Source organism: Nannobrachium achirus (genome assembly GCF_963921795.1).
Source record: "Nannobrachium achirus genome assembly, chromosome: 22".
In the NCBI taxonomy this organism is placed as follows: Eukaryota; Metazoa; Chordata; class Actinopteri; order Myctophiformes; family Myctophidae; genus Nannobrachium; species Nannobrachium achirus.
The window spans coordinates 32,243,070-32,260,569 of record NC_137829.1 but is presented as its reverse complement, the minus strand read 5'-3'; the positions used below and the strand labels follow the sequence as shown (position 1 = coordinate 32,260,569).

The 17,500-nt window shown below is 44.2% G+C and overlaps 1 protein-coding gene across 1 annotated transcript in view; it reads left to right on the top strand.

Moving 5' to 3' along the window:
- igfbp2b (insulin-like growth factor binding protein 2b) overlaps positions 1-17,500 on the top strand; it is a 58,544-nt gene that overhangs the window by 21,689 nt on the left and 19,355 nt on the right. Inside the window, exon 2 of the mRNA XM_080753428.1 lies at positions 10,230-10,369. Within this exon, the coding sequence (XP_080609554.1) occupies positions 10,230-10,369 (140 nt within the window). The remainder of the gene's footprint in view (positions 1-10,229; positions 10,370-17,500) is intronic.

Here is a 17,500-nt window from a genome sequence, read left to right as displayed (position 1 = left end):
CTTTTTTTGTTTTCCGCTTTTTCCTCTCAGGAAATGTGTCAGACTTAATGCCTCATTCACATTACAGATATATAGTTGAACGTTTAGCTTGGTAATTCAATGTAATCTCAATGGAAACCAGCTTTAAAGCTTTCAAAGCTTTGTTCTGAGCATCTCCTGCATCTTTAAAGCTGGTTTCCATTGAGATTACATTGAATTACCAAGCAAAACGTTCAACTATATATCTGTAGTGTGAATGAGGCATAAGTCTGGGGGTCCTTAAGCCCCCCCGTCTGTCCATCCGTCCGTCCGTCCGTCCGTCATCACACCTACGGTAGGATGCAAAACATAGCCATTTAAAAGATTTCTATTATTCTAAAGTGGATGGGACTCCGCTGCGTCCCCCCCATCACAGTGATGACTATAAACACCGGCAGAAAGGAACTAGATTTTCAGATTTCCCTCTGAGCAATTTTTTAAATGCAATAATGATAAAGCACCCTCCGCCAAGCAAAACTGAGCTCTTGTCTATGGAATACAGCTGGCTGCCATGGCTGTGTAAAACCATATGCTAGTGTAGTGTAGCTTTAGCAACCATGGGTGATTATGCTGTAGTAGTTGTACCTGTAATTTATACTTACTGACCTAGTTTTACAGCCAAACATCTCATGTTTAAGAAGTGAAACCTTTTCTCTCAGTTGTCTGCATGCGTTTCAGACTTAAAGGGATAGTTCACCCCAAAAATTATGTATTTTCTCCTTTGATTACTCACCCCATGAAGTCTTGAATTCATGGATATTTTTGTGTTATTGTGGGCTCGCTGAAAGTGCGCACACGTTATCTTCATTATTTCTTTATATATCAGTCAAGTTCTCCTCAAAAACGTAACCAAACAGAGCCCTTAGCCAATGAGGTGCAGCCAAAGGGTAGATCTGTGTGCCCATACATGGTGTTACATGCGAGCCCACACTGTTTCATGGGAGCAGTATTTCTAGGTTTTGTTGCATTCCTAAGCAAATAATTTGATGACCAGCAGTGGTTCCCTATGGAGACACAAAGAGCCTGCTTTGTTCCCTATGGAGACACAAAGAGCCTGCTTTGTTTCCTATGGAGACACAAAAAGTCTGCTTTGTTCCCTATGGAGACACAAAGAGTCTGCTTTGTTGCCTATGGAGACACAAAGAGCCTGCTTTGTTCCATATGGAGACACAAAGAGTCTGCTTTGTTCCCTAAGGAGACACAAAGAGCCTGCTTTGTTCCCTATGGAGACACAAAGAGCCTGCTTTGTTTCCTATGGAGACACAAAGAGCCTGCTTTGATCCCTATGGAGACACAAAGAGCCTGCTTTGTTTCCTATGGAGACACAAAGAGCCTGCTTTGATCCCTATGGAGACACAAAGAGTCTGCTTTGTTTCCTATGGAGACACAAAGAGCCTGCTTTGTTCCCTATGGAGACACAAAGAGTCTCCTCAAATAATTGGGACAAAAACAAAAAAAAAACATCCATGAATTCAAGTCTCCATGGAGTGACGCTTATATGGTAGGATATAACATTTAAAAACAAATCAAAATGAAAGAAATCACACGTTGGTGCGAAGTGAGCGGTGCAAACACGACACACATGCATATCTCCTTGTATGGGCGGTTGTGTCCGTGACGTCAGTTACTTTATGTGTGTGAGCACGGATCTCCATACATGGACATCCGTACTAATACAGGCAGGCAGAGGGAAACATAGGACAAAAAGACATGTCATTTTCCTTGTGATAGTGATAAATAGGAGCTTAACCCATTTAGAACGGGTACACGTTATCGTGTATCATTATTTTATGCTTTAACTATTGAAAAATAGCAGATATACAAACTCGCAGCGCGGCACCGAGTGCCGCGCTGCAAGCTTGTAGATCTGTTATTTTTGAAAAATCGTGAACATTTTAATTTTGACCCGATTCTATAAGTGTCTTTTGAATCCTTCAAAGATTTTTGGAAAAACCTATGTTTCTATCTCAGCAATCTGGTCAGCCATCGTCAAAGAAAAGGTCCTTTTCACTTAACTGGAGCTCAGTTAGTTAGTCTGTTCTCGAGAGACTACTATGTCAGTGGTTCTCAAACCTTTTCATGTGAAGGACCCCCAAAATGATATTTATTTGGCCACGGACCCCCATCTCTAAATATTTTGTTCCAGGGACCACCCAGAAGCAAAATTTGAGTTACAAACGTTCGCTTTGAAAATACATATATTCAAAGATTTGCACACATTTTCACGACTTTTTCAAAAATAGCAGATCTACACACTCGGTGCCACGCTGTGAGCTTGTATATCTGCTATTTTTTCACTGGTTAAAGCATTCAATAATTCTAGGCCTACATTTTCAAAGTAGCCTATACTATGTTACTTCCATTGATCCATGCCGGATTGATTCATTGACCATAAAAATAAACATGTTCTTAAAATGCAAATGTCAGCCCTGAGCCAGGAAAGGTCGGGGAACCGCTGCTCTCTCTATATATCTATATACAGTATCTATCTATTTATCTAAGGACAACTGTTACAGAAAACGTGTTGAAACCTATGCTGTTTCACACAAACCGTATCCTTATGCTACCTTTACAAACCCACGTAAGCCATTCATGGCACCTGGAGGCATCCCAATTTCACCTACTGTATCACTCATTAGCAGTGGTGGAAAAAGCACTCACATATTTTACTTAAGTAAAAGTAGCAATACTGCAATACTGCAATATAGACCGGTAAAAGTCCGGAATTCAAAATGTACTTGATTAAAATTATGAAAGTGTTGGCATCAAAATGTACTTTTAAGTACCATTGTGAGCATATTTTACTTAAGTAAAAGTAGCAATACTGCAATACTGCAATATAGACTGGTAAAAGTCCGGAATTCAAAATGTACTTGAGTAAAATTATGAAAGTGTTGGCATCAAAATGTACTTAAAGTACCATTGTGAGCTTGTAGATGATCGGCTATTTTCAAACAGCCAATAGGGCTAAAGTGATTTGTGTATGGTTTATAATATAACCTCCACCGGCTGTCTGTCAGTCTGTCCGTCATGTCACACTTTTCCCCAACTCATAGATACGATGACATCACAGAGTCCACAGCTGATGATGTGGCGACATCACAGAGTCCACAGCTGATGATGTGGCGTGATGTCATACAATACACAAACAAGCCCTATATAAAGGGGCAATTCTCACCAGGGAAGAGAGCATTCCTCGACTCAGACCTTATCGCCAGGATCAACTAAGCTTATAGCTTATCATCACATCCAACCATCTTAAGATACTCAGCTAGTGGGGAATGCTCTCTTCCCTGGTGAGAATTGCCCCTTTATATAGGGCTTGTTTGTGTATCTCCATATATGGCCATCTCCGTATATGGAGATATAAGTCGTCCATGCCCAAGTATGGGCTGGTGAGGTCAGACTTTGTGTGATGCGTAGGTTATCTCCATATATGGAGATTCAACATTCCAGGTGTAACTATGGCTGCCCGTATGACGTGAGAGGTGGAGGTTGTGGATTGGCAGGCAAGGAGTGTGTGTGCAAAGTTTGGCATGTGTATTGTATGACATCACGCCACATCATCAGCTGTGGACTCTGTGATGTCATCGTATCACCATATATGGCCATCTCCGTATATGGAGATATAAGTCGTCCATGCCCAAGTATGGGCTGGTGAGGTCAGACTTTGTGTGATGCGTAGGTTATCTCCATATATGGAGATTCAACATTCCAGGTGTAACTATGGCTGCCCGTATGACGTGAGAGGTGGAGGTTGTGGATTGGCAGGCAAGGAGTGTGTGTGCAAAGTTTGGCATGTGTATTGTATGACATCACGCCACATCATCAGCTGTGGACTCTGTGATGTCATCGTATCTCCATATATGGCCATCTCCGTATATGGAGATATAAGTCGTCCATGCCCAAGTATGGGCTGGTGAGGTCAGACTTTGTGTGATGCGTAGGTTATCTCCATATATGGAGATTCAACATTCCAGGTGTAACTATGGCTGCCCGTATGACGTGAGAGGTGGAGGTTGTGATATTTGTGGAGATAAGCGACCAACGGTCGCTTATCTCCCGATTAGGGAGTCTTACTGGTAATTTATATCTGCAACGTAACTAGTAACTAAAGTTTTCAAATAATTGAAGTGGGGTAAAGGTATCGCTGCCATGGTAACATCTGCAAGCTGAAACAGTGCCCAAATTTGGAGATGACTTACATCGTTGATACATCTGGGTTCTCCAACATTACTTCGGAGAATCCCTCAGATCATATCGTCGTTGTCAGGTGGAAACCTTGTATGTCCAAAACCGTTCGTTTTTATCATTTAAAATGTTTTACTAAATAATGAAAACAGCCGATCTACAAGCACACAACGCCTTGCACTGCGAGGCGTTGTGTGTTTGTAGATCTGCTGTTTTCACTACTTTTGTGTGACAGCCTTGTCTGATGAAGCAGGGCTTTTACTTTGCGAAAAAAAAAAACATACACATTTGAAACTTGGAGATACAAGGTTTCTTCCCGGCAACGACGATATACTGGGCAAGGTCCTAGTTTGTGGTAATTTACGGGACCCCCCCCCACCCCCCCCCCCCTCCCCTCCCCCACCACCACCACACACACACACACACACACACACACACACACACACACACACACACACACACACACACACACACACAGTAAAATATTATGGAGATTTCTACCCGACAGCAACGAAAGTACCTCAAGCTTGTACACGAGTTGTACAGTACTTCAGTAAATCGATGGCCAAAACGCAAAACCTCCTATCTGCAAATGTCATGATTTTGGGATTTCACTTGAAATGAGGACAACAGGCTATGCTGCACATGGTCAGTCTGTCTGCACGATCGTTCTGCCCCTCATTTTGCCAAAAATGTCATGTGAATAGAACATGACAGGTTTGCAAAAGTGGCAAAATGATGAAGCTCCCATCTACCTCCCATCTGCATTGCCTTGTTGATTGTTAATGATTGGTATCAGGTGGTGAAGCTTCTGATAAAAAATGTTAATGGTACTACTTGTAACAGAACTGTTACAAGTAGTACCATTAGTACCATATATTGTAGAATGTCTTGATCTCAATTAAGTGCTGTAAAAAGTGTTATTTAAAAAAAAAAAAAGCCAAACTATGTCTAGGTAAAAACCTCCTATCTGCATGTTGTCGACTGCAGATAGTACGTTTTTTTACCAAGAAATAGTAGAAATAGTAGATAGGAGGTTTTGCGTTTTTACACACATTTTCTTTTTAATTTTCCCCAAAAACGTGAATTTTTCAGATAAGAGGTTTTGCGTTTCGAAATGTACTTAGGCCTACTGGGTTACTTGGATGGCACGAGGGGCCACTGACTGGATGCCTTGACGTGGAGCAGGGTAAAGACTTTTAGTCTCGCCAGGCATTCCAGGATCCAGTTCCAGGAATGACAACATGGCATGTAAGGGAGCCTGTTATTAGAAAAACAACAGTCTCTTCTTAATAGCAGCTTGTGATGAAAGAATAGACAAATCACTTGTGCCTGCGTGTGCAGTGCAGTGGGCGACTGTGTGTGTGTGTGTGTGTGTGTGTGTGTGTGTGTGTGTGTGTGTGTGTGTGGGCGTGCAATGTGTGCGCACGAGTGTGCGTGACGTTTAACAGCTGTCAATGAATCACGTCACACTGTTAGGCAGCGGCTTGGCTGACCTCATTCACCTCCCACGTTGAATTAGAAGTGATGATTACGTCTCTGTTAAACGCTAGATTGTGAGTGGAATCAGAATGTACTAGGGGTGTAACGATATAGTAACTGCATCGAAATATCGTTTTTAATTTAAAAAAATCGAAGTATATCGAAATGAACACAGCCAAAATTCGAATCGTGTCGTTTTATTTTGTATTGTATTGAATCAGTAGTGCAAATAATCGATTGTATCGATACTACCTACTTGTGCATTATATTTAGCATTTTTAAGAATAAATAATTTAAAAGAGGGGTTTAATTACTTTTCCTTTCCATATACTGTACCTACACTGCTATCGATAAATGTGTGTAATCTCTGTGTTCATGCACCCGCTTCTGATGTTATCATGTTATACAATGGCCAGTTATCATGTATTATCAGCCCATAGGAATGGGGCCAGAAGGGCCATGCTCTGCAGACTGCTGACACAATTGCACCCTCTAGTGGTCAAAGAAAAGAAAAAAGAAGAAGAAAAGGGATGCAATTGCATCCTCTAGTGGTCAAAGAAAAGAAAAAAGAAGAAGAAAAGGGAATTGAGTAGGAATCGAACCCATAACCTTGTGTTCCCCAGCCACCCAACACTACAGCTCACTCCACAGGATCCATGATGGAAATTAGGATTTGCTTTAGATTTAGCCATAGTTTTACTGAGGTTAGGGTTAGGGTTAGGGTTAGGGTTAGGGGTTAGGGTTAGGGTTAGGGTTAGGGTTAGGTTTAGGGTTAGGGTTAGAGTTAGAGATGAAGATAAAAGATAAAAGATAAAAGCACAAAAAAAAAGTGTTTGGTCAGCCGCTTGGTAGCTCAGTGAGTAGAGCAGGGTGGCTACTAAAACCAAGACCGGGGTTCGCCTCCCACTGGGGAGATAGTAAAAGTGTAAATATTAGCACTCTGACTCCCACTGGGGAGATAGTCAAGGTGCAGGTTTGTCCATATGTGTTCAAATACAATGTCCATGTATTTGCCAGATAATCACTGTGTTTACTTATTTATATCCATAATAATGGATATTATTATATGTGGATATGTTTCTGTTAAAAACCTGCACTATCCACACTTTTCACATAGATTTAATTTCTTTGCTAATTAGTTACTGTTACGAAGACCCTCACTCACCTCCACGTCACGTGGCTAGTCGTTAGGTAGCCATAGTTACACGTTGAAGGTTGAATCTCCAGATATGGAGATAACCAACACATCTCTCCATATGTGGAGATAGCTGACGAATCTCACTGAGTCTGACCGCACAAGCCCCATATTTGGACACGAACAACCTATAACTCCATATAGAAACATAGCTGCTGACATCAGTATGACATCACACCGTACACAAATGACCCTTATATAAGACCGGCATTATCTACCGACAGATTAGATGCAAGCAGGATCTCGACTCTGACACAACTCTTCAGCTCATTAACCAGCTCTCATGGAGAGAGCCCACTGCCTTTGGGATGTCTGGCCTTACAACCCAGATATCTCATAAGCGTGAGGGTTTTGACATCTCGGTTAAGTTCTCACCGGACACCACTGCGGCGGGTCCTAATCCTTAGAAACCAGTCCCTTTGGAGTAGCAATTTTACATGGTGCCGAAACCCGGGAATAGGGCCTACCGCAGTAACAAGATGTCGAAGTCCTCTCGGCAGGATGGGGTGAGTCTTGCTAGAACCACTCTGAGTAGTGAGAGATTTTGTGGAGCAGATCCGCCTTGCCAATTCCCCATTGCCACCAGAGTCTCAGGGCTCTGGTGGTCCTCTGCCACAAGAGTCTCAGGGCTCTGGTGGTCCTTTGCCACAAGAGTCTGATGGTTCTGGTGGTCCTAGGCATCAGGTATCGAGGTGCCAGAGGATGTGGGACCCCGTTTGCCACCAGAGTCTCAGGGCTCTGGTGGTCCTTTGCCACCAGAGTCTCAGAGCTCTGATGGTCCTTTGCCACAAGAGTCTCAGGGCTCTGGTGGTCCTTTGCCACCAGAGTCTCAGAGCTCTGGTGGTCCTTTGCCACCAGAGTCTCAGGGCTCTGGTGGTCCTTTGCCACCAGAGTCTCAGAGCTCTGGTGGTCCTTTGCCACCAGAGTCTCAGGGCTCTGGTGACAAGAGTCTCAGGGCTCTGGTGGTCCTTTGCCACCAGAGTCTGATGATTCTGGTGGTCCTAGGCATCAGGTATCGAGGTGCCAGGGTCCCGAAGATGTGGGACCCCGTTTGCCACCAGAGTCTCAGGGCTCTGGTGGTCCTTTGCCACCGGAGTCTGATGATTCTGGTGGTCCTAGGCATCAGGTATCGAGGTGCCAGGGTCCCGAAGATATGGGACCCCGTTTGCCACCAGAGTCTCAGGGCTCTGGTGGTCCTTTGCCACCAGAGTCTCCGGGCTCTGGTGGTCCTTTGCCACCAGAGTCTGAGGGCTCTGGTGGTCCTAGGCATCAGACATCAAGGCGCCAGGGTCCCGAAGATATGGGACCCTGTTTGCCACCAGAGTCTCAGGGCTCTGGTGGTCCTTTGCCACCAGAGTCTGGGGGCTCTGGTGGTCCCAGACGTCAGGCATCGAGGTGCCAGGGTCCCGAAGATGTGGGACCCACTTTGCCTTCAGAGATCGAGGGCTCTGGAGGTAAGTGGCGTCAGCTAGTAGTACACCCAGGGGTGTCGGCAAGTAGACACCCAGGTCCTGAGGATGCCCCCCCCCCTGAAAAGCAGCTATTTACTATGCGAATGTGAACATCGGGAGCCCTACCTACTGACGGGGTGGCAGGTTACCACCTCAGACCAGAACCGGTCCGGGGTGGCCGATTCCAGCCTGTTGACGGGAGAGGGACCTTGATGTCCCTTTAATCTTTGACGGGGTGGCCATCTCGATATTGTACAGATTTCCACGGGAAATCTGGGGGTGGCTGTTACGAAGACCCTCACTCACCTCCACGTCACGTGGCTAGTCGTTAGGTAGCCATAGTTACACGTTGAAGGTTGAATCTCCAGATATGGAGATAACCAACACATCTCTCCATATGTGGAGATAGCTGACGAATCTCACTGAGTCTGACCGCACAAGCCCCATATTTGGACACGAACAACCTATAACTCCATATAGAAACATAGCTGCTGACATCAGTATGACATCACACCGTACACAAATGACCCTTATATAAGACCGGCATTATCTACCGACAGATTAGATGCAAGCAGGATCTCGACTCTGACACAACTCTTCAGCTCATTAACCAGCTCTCATGGAGAGAGCCCACTGCCTTTGGGATGTCTGGCCTTACAACCCAGATATCTCATAAGCGTGAGGGTTTTGACATCTCGGTTAAGTTCTCACCGGACACCACTGCGGCGGGTCCTAATCCTTAGAAACCAGTCCCTTTGGAGTAGCAATTTTACAGTTACTATATCGATTTTAAATCATTGAATCAAATCGTATTGTATCGCCATGAATGAACCAATATTGTCCATGTATCGTATCGTCAACCATGTATCGAATCGCTATTAAAATGTATCGTTACACCCCTAGATTGTGAGTGGAATCAGAATGTAAGTTAAACGCTAGATTGTGAGTGGAATCAAAATGTTTGTTAATGTAAGTTAAACGCTAGATTGTGAGTGGAATCAAAATGTTTGTTAATGTAAGTTAAACGCTAGATTGTGAGTGGAATCAATGTAAGTTAAACGCTAGATTGTGAGTGGATTCAATTATGTTTGTTAATGTAAGTTAAACGCTAGATTGTTAGTGGAATCAAAATGTTTGTTAATGTAAGTTAAATGCTAGATTGTGAGTGGAATCAAAATGTTTGCCAAAGGGGTAAAGCCATTTTTTACCATTTCCTGAGAGAGCGGCAGTGCAAGAACATAATGATGGTGCCCATCATTATGTTCTTTGATCCTAAATATTTACACCCCTATATTAAGCCTATTACTGTAATCCAGTACCTTAAAAAAAAGATTGGTTCAGGCTAGGTCCACTGTAGTGTTTTTTTTTGTTTTTTTTTAAAAATCTGTATCAACAGCATTTTCGGCATTGTTAAACACTTTGAAGCTGGTGTGCGGTCCTGCTGTATTTTGGGCGCGTCATTAGGCAAAACCTTTTTCATTGGTAAAAGATTTTCAAATGATTCGTATTTCGTCCAGACCCGTTCAGAGTTAAGGAGAGACCTTGAGATGTAAAAGTTTGAGAAACACTGCCTTAGTTTCGAAGGGATACCTATTTTTGTTTTAATTACGTGTGTGTGCGCATGCTTGTGTGTGTGTGTGTGTGTGTGTGTGTGTGTGTGTGTGTGTGTGTGTGTGTGTGTGTGTGTGTGTGTGAGTGTGTGTGCGCGCGTGCGCGCTTGTGCGTGTGTGTGTGTGTGTGTGTGTGTGTGTGTGTGTGTGTGTGTGTGTGTGTGTGTGTGTGTGTGTGTGTGTGTGTGTGTGTGTGTGTGTGTGTGTGTGTGTGTGCGCGTGCACGCTTGTGCTTGTGTGTGTGTGTGTGTGTGTGTGTGCATGTTTTGTGCTGCCCTGTAGAGGTGCATGGCACTGAGCGCCCGAGGAGGCCTGCCAACGCTTGGTTGCTGCCCAAGAAGTCTGCGGTGGAGCAACACCAGAACGAACGCAAGAGCAGGATGAGGATCACAGAGGAGAGCCGGAGCAGACCAACACACCAGGTCAGCACCAACACCACCACACTTCAATGGTTTCCTATGGAAATAAGCTTAGTCTTTTCTAGGATCTCCTTTTAGTAGACCTTGAACCAGTGAACTGTACCGTCATGAAACTGTACCTTTTTCTATGCAAACTCCTAATAAAGTCTTCAATCAATCAAACACACCACCCACCCACCCACCCAGGCAGGGACGTGCTGGGCCCCTGATTCAGCCCGGGAAAAAGAGTTGGAGAGGCCCTCATTGCGCGCTATAGAGAGAGAGAGATCTCTCTCTATAGCGCTGCTGCTACTCAAAGATTTGCCATTTCAGATCATGACAAGTCAGTGGGCCAATCACATGAGTTATATTTCATCGTTGTCGGGTGGAAACCTTGTATGTCCAAAACCGTTTGTTTTGTATTCATCATTTTAAAAATGATTTAAACTAGTGAAAACAGCAGATCTACAAGCGAGGCGTTGTGTGCTTGTAGATCTGCTGTTTTCACTACTTCTGCAGTGCAACGGCCTTGTATGATGAAGCAGGGCTTTGCTTTGCGAAAAAAAAAAAATTGAAACTTGGAGATACGAGGTTTCTGCCCGGCAGTGACGATGTACTTTGTTGGCCGCCCAGCCCCCAAAACGGAACGAAGGCCGACATTTTATTTATTTATTTTTCCTAATGGCCGGCCTGGACCGGCCGGGAATGAACCGGCCTTTTGGGAGTTGTCCCGCTTTGTACAGTGTGACGTCCCTGCACGCAGGGACGTCACACTGTACTGGTCTGCACCAACACACCACCCACCCAGGGGCGTCACAAGGGGGGGAAAAGTGGGACTGAGTTACTAGGGCCCAAGGTGGAGGGGCCTTAATTATTTTATACTTTAGCTATTGAAACATAGCAGATATACAAGCTCACAGCTGCGAGCTTGTATTTTTTCACCATACACCCAACACTGTGGGTGTGGCTAACTTCGGCTGGGTCACCACCCACCATGACAACCAGGCATACCTAATGAACTGGTGGGTGTGGCCACATAAAAACCTAATTTTAACTCTTTTTGTACACTTGTTTGGAAAAGATCTTCCTCCTAGTATAATCATAATACCTGATAATCATGTTTGGGGGCAGGGGGGGGGGGGGGGGGGGGAGATCATGGCACTGAATCTTTAAGTAATACAGATGTTTCACAATATGAGAATATGAGAACGTAAAATGCTCTCAAGAGTTAAACATCTGTAAGGGTCCATTTGGTTACCGACTCTCCAGCATCTAGCTATGGGACCACCTGGAATCCCTTCTCTCCTTCAAGGACCACTGGTGGCCCCCGGACCACTGGCTGAAAACCACTGTCCTATGCGTGATCACACTACAGCGTCACACAAACGCATCAAAAGTAGCAGATCCATGCGTGTGTGTGTGTGTGTGTGTGTGTGTGTGTGTGTGTGTGTGTGTGTGTGTGTGTGTGTGTGTGTGTGTGTGTGTGTGTGTGTGTGTGTGTGTGTGTGTGTGTGTGTGTGTGTGTGCGTGCGTGTGTGCGTGCAAAGTTAGTTGCATCACTGATGTTTTGACATGGCGCCGTGAGAAGTGAATACAGGGGTCAAGGTCTTGTGTTTGCAGGCTGTTCGCCTCCCTGGTGCATTGGTGCCCTCGTCTGGACACTCACCCAAACACACCGTGCTGTACCCACACACTAACGTGCACACGCGTGCACACACACACACGCACACACACGCACACACGCACACACACACACACACACACACACACACACACACACACACACACACACACACACACACACACACACACACACACACACAATTTGCTATTTTTTTTTACAGAGATCAATAAATGCTGCGAACCATACAAACACTCGTCATAATACTCTGTGTTAGTGGAGAGTCTTTGAACGTAAGCGAATGGAGGTATTACTAGTGGATGAATGAACGCTGAGGGGTTTACTGTGAAGTTGTGTGATTTTAACAGCCAATCTATAATCAATAAGCAAGTCAACTTCCTCTGACTTTGGACTTTGTTTGTTTGTCCAGCGTGCCTGCGGCTCACACAAAACACACACACTTTAATGTCACAATAGGATGTGATTACAAGTCACTTACAGTTTTATCTCCTGGAAAATCTAATCGATGTTCTGATATCGTTCCGTATAATTCACACACACACACACACACACACACACACACACACACACACACACACACACACACACACACACACACACACACACACACACGGTGCACTGGGCGTTCGACCTGCGTGCACGACTGGACTGGGTTTGTGTCTAAGCAAAAAACAAGGCTTTTACTGAGTTTATTTGTTTATAAATTCATGGGGTCACATGTTCAGTATTTGTAGCGCGGCCTGAAGAAAGAGAAGAGAGACAGAAAAACATAGGATAAGACAGAGAAGACTAGACTAGGACAACAAGAACTCAGTCACACTGTCAGTGTTTTTTTTTTTTTTTTTTTTTTTTCTGTTTTGTATGTCACACGGCCTGAGTGCAATAATCGCAATACCGCCCTACCACGGTTGTGTAATGCATATGCGGTGTCGAGTTCATAACCGTGATTTAACCACTAATATTTGTTTATAATGTTTGATTTTAATGTATTTAAATTATATATTTTTTCATTTCCAAACAACTTTTTATGGAGATACCGCCATACCGTAGGTAAACAGTGACCTATTACCGCAATAACTAAAAGCCCCAGCCCGGGGTTAACATTACTCTATTAGACTCCCAGGTGTGGTTATACTATGCAAATATATCTTCCCTGTGTATTTTTGGTTTCTTTCTGAAAGCTGAAGCCTCTGAGTCAAAAGGCCCAATCGAAATACACCGCTTTCGTGACACACTTGAAATCATCCACTCCCCTTTTTATCATGCGGCAACAGCTGTGGGCGTGGCTAACATCAGGTGGGTGGCGCAGGCGCACTACGGTGAAAACCAGGTATACTTAACACATTATATGCCAAGCCGTTGTGTTGTTTTCCCGTTAAAAGTTAGGATATCGTTTTATAACACTAGCGCTGGGACATTGGGACTCGCGGGTGAAAGAAAACTCAATCTCAATGTGCCATTTCAAAACTTCACACATCCTGCCATAGACCCTATTCACGGCCCGCCCACGCACGCGCACTCAGCAAATTTCTCAGCAACTTCCTGGTGCTGACGTCAGCTTTGAAGGGTAAAATAACATAGCAATTGCTGTACTTAAAGCCAACAAATCATTATTTCGAATGGTAAAGTAAATTATAACGCTTTGTGCCTTTTATTATCTTGTGTTCTTGATCATGCTAGCCGTATTTTATGCTTCACTATTCGGAAATTGCATTAAATTTGCGATTTCTGTGTTAACTCTATGGGCTTTTAGTAGGGGAAACCCTTCAACCGTGACGTCAGCACCAGGAAGTTGCGTAACGTGAATTCGGTCAATTGGCAAGACAGTAGATTTCCAGTGGATTGGCAGAACATTGAGCTTGTAGATCAGCTATTTTTACTATTTGTATGACCTTCTCTGACTTCAGAGTTTAAACCTACCTATGAAGGTGGATTCTGCTTTTCAATAGGAATGGAGTGGTTTCTTGCCATTTGCGAGTTTCCGCAAAAATACGCTCCATTCTCCAGAAAATAGAGAACTGCAAAACAGGGAAAGAAACCTGTGGAAAAAATGCATGTGCAGGAAAAGAGCCGTAAAGCCGGAAGACTTCAAACGGCACATCGGTACATTTGTGGGTACGTTTTTTACAATGACCAAAATTGGGACTCCAGGATGAATGTGTTAAATATACAGTAGTGCAGTAGTAATTGTCAAAGAGATGTATTTTATAAAAGATAATGAATTACGCACATCACTTATTTGAGGTGCTGGGTTAGAAGTGAGTGTTAAAATCTGCACACACTTATGCTCCAGGTATCCTTTTATTTGAGCCAAGGCACTCTCAGGTCAGGTCAAACTAGAGTTTGAGTTGATTTTCATCACTTTTCTTTTTTTTTTACGCTTGTAGATCGGCTATTTTCAACACTGTGTGATGGTGAGGTATGATCAAATAGGGCAGGGGTTCTTCAACGTTTCGGGCCAGGGACCCCTTAGCTGAGAGAGAGATGAAGCAGGGACCCCCACCTTTTCAAAGATTCCACATACGACATACACGTAGTTTCATATTTGACAGCACAATCATCAGTGTGTTTTGGATTCATGTCAATTAGTGTTTTCAGATATTTAACCACTTGAACCGTCAATACTTAAACTTGACCTTTCACTCTACTTAGTCTGCTCATTTTCCCCTCTATACGAAAAACCTCTTTGCCGAAAATAGCTGATCTACAAGCTCACAACGCCTCGCAGCGCTAGGCATTGTGAGCTTGCAGATCTGTTATTTTTGCCTAACGTTCTCAGAATATGGACACTAGGGTTCAAGTGGTTAATAGAAAAAAGGAGAAAAAAGGTTTTTATCACACAAAGATTTGGAGGACCCCCTGTAGTAACTCTGGGAACCCCCTAGGGGTCCCGGACCCCCTGTTGATGACCTCTGAAATAGGGTGTTAATTACGAAAGAAAACACACAAAAAGTTAGAATAGGCCTGTGGAGATGAGGCGTTTCTGAGAGCCGTACGTTATGAGGGCGTGCATTTCTTTTCGTTCATTTTCGCCGTTGACACATTTCCACTCTAGTTATGAAAATCAAAAGGCTCCAGATTAGCACGTTTTGTTCTTTGGAATGAACTGTACACATAGGCTGAATAAACCTACTGTAATAATTGGTCACATGGAGCTTCTTCTGCATAAAAACATGTGTGCCATTGTTTTGCTGTCAACAGTGGAATGTGCATCGCCCACTTAATCCAATTCTGGATAGATTCACACCCCTCCTGCCCTCATTCACTCGTTTTCGTGGTAGTGGTAGTAAACGTGCGGCCGGACGAAATAAAATCAATTCCTGGAAAAGAAAAGACGATTATTCGAAAAAAACAAACATACCTCAGTGTGGGATGATGACAGATAGCCCTCTTTTTCCCCTTCGTCATGCAAATGAGCACGGGCCCCCTGAGGAGTGTGTGTGTGTGTGTGTGTGTGTGTGTGTGTGTGTGTGTGTGTGTGTGTGTGTGTGTGTGTGTGTGTGTGTGTGTGTGTGTGTGTGTGTGTGTGTTGACGAGGAGAGCGGAGGAGGCCCCCGTTGGAAATATGTTCCGACCTGAGGAACAATGATATACATGCCCGCATTTTCTCCCCCATTTAACTCACTCTCTCGTGGCAAAACAACAACACGCCCAACGAGAGTGGTGCAAGACAATTGACGAGACCATAGGGGCAGGGGGCGTCGCACCAAATTCTGGGCCCTAGGATTCACTGCGGGGCCCCCCCCCCCCCCATGAATGTTCTTCATAGGGGGGACTGGGAACGCATTATTACGCATTATTTTGTGCATTAACTATTGAAAAATATAGCGGATATACAAGCGGCACCGAGTGCTGCGCTGCGAGCTTGCATCTGCTATCTTTTTGAAAAATCTTGAAAATGTGTGCAAGTCTTTGAATATTTAAAATCATTCTAAGGTTGTTTTTTTTTTCTATGTCAGTGGTGCCGAAACCTTTTCATGTGAAGGAACCCCAAAATGATATGTATTTGGCCACGGACCCCCATCACGAAATATTTAGTTTAGAAGCAAAATTTTTGTTCACGACTTTTCAAAAATAGCAGATCTACAAGCTACTCGGTGCCGCGCTGTGAGCTTGTATATCTGCTATTTTTCAATAGCTAAAGTATCAAATAATTAAGGCCCCTCCTCCTTGGGCCCTAGTAACTCTTCCCCCCCTTGTGACACCTCTGCATAGAGGCAACAAAAGGGGGTGGGGCAGGGGGCTTCAAGCATGGCCGTGCTGCGCTGCCCTGCGCTGCCTTGCGTTGCGTTGCGTGTGGTCGTAGCATCATCATAATGCCACTCGGGGTGTGGGATGCCACTCGGGGTGTCGTCAGTGGGATGGGTGACACATTCCATGTCTTCATGGGCTTGATGAAGACGCCACCATTTCTTTCTTTCATAAATACGTTACTGGTTTGAAATGCGGCAAAAGGTCAAAGGCCACTTAGGGGAAACAATGAGAAGCAGGCAGTTTGTTAGCTTGTACTGTAGTTTTAACCAGATGAACCCTGTAGTGTCCCTATGCGCGGAATGTCCTAATTGATGAACAATGGGCAACAAAATAATTATGATAATAGCTGATCGCGCTGCACGCGATCGAGCTCACGTCACAACGCATCATGGTATGTGCGTGTGCATCGGCTATTTTCTGCGAACGGATTTGGCGTGGAGGGGGAAAAGTACTGAACTTTTTTTAGGCTTCTTTAGGACGATGGATTTTAGCCTTGGGTACCAAACTTTATTTTGAAGTTTACCCATAGAATTATCCATATCAAGTTGGGCTCCCATCGACTTTCTATACAGGAGGAAAATACCCAGAAAAATCTGCTTTAGTAGGATGTGAGGGGTCTAACTAGGGGTTTGTCATGATGCTGAATCCATTGCAAGCATTCGTTTTGCACAAAAAACTTTCCTTGGGCTAGAAATGGCCCCCAAAAACAAAAACAAAAAAACGAAAAATGTGAAAAGCGATGACTCATCACTAAACCATCGTTTTGTGGGGCCATTTCTAGCCCAAGGTGTAGATCTGCTATTTTTGAAACATTTTGAAAACGTGTGCAAGAAACCTATGTTAGTGATGCTCAAACTTTTTCATGTGAAGGACGCCCAAAATGATATGTATTTGGCCACGGACCGTCGGACCCCCATCTCAAAATATCTAGTTCCAGGGACCCCCCGGAAGCAAAATTTGAGTTACAAATGCTCGCTTAAAAAATACAAATATTCAAAGATTTGCACACATTTTCACAACTTTTCAAAAATAGCAGATCTACAAGCTCGCAGCACGGCACTCGGTGCCGCGCTGTGAGCTTGTATATCAGCTATTTTTCAATAGCTAAAGTTACTAGGGCCCCTCCACCTTGGGCCCTAGTAACTCAGTCCCACTTCAGTTCCCCGTGGATTCCTCGCGACTCGCGTCAGTGCAACCACACTTGCAAGAATTGCACTTTTCTAGTTTAAAAAGAGAATCAGTATGAGAGATCAACAATA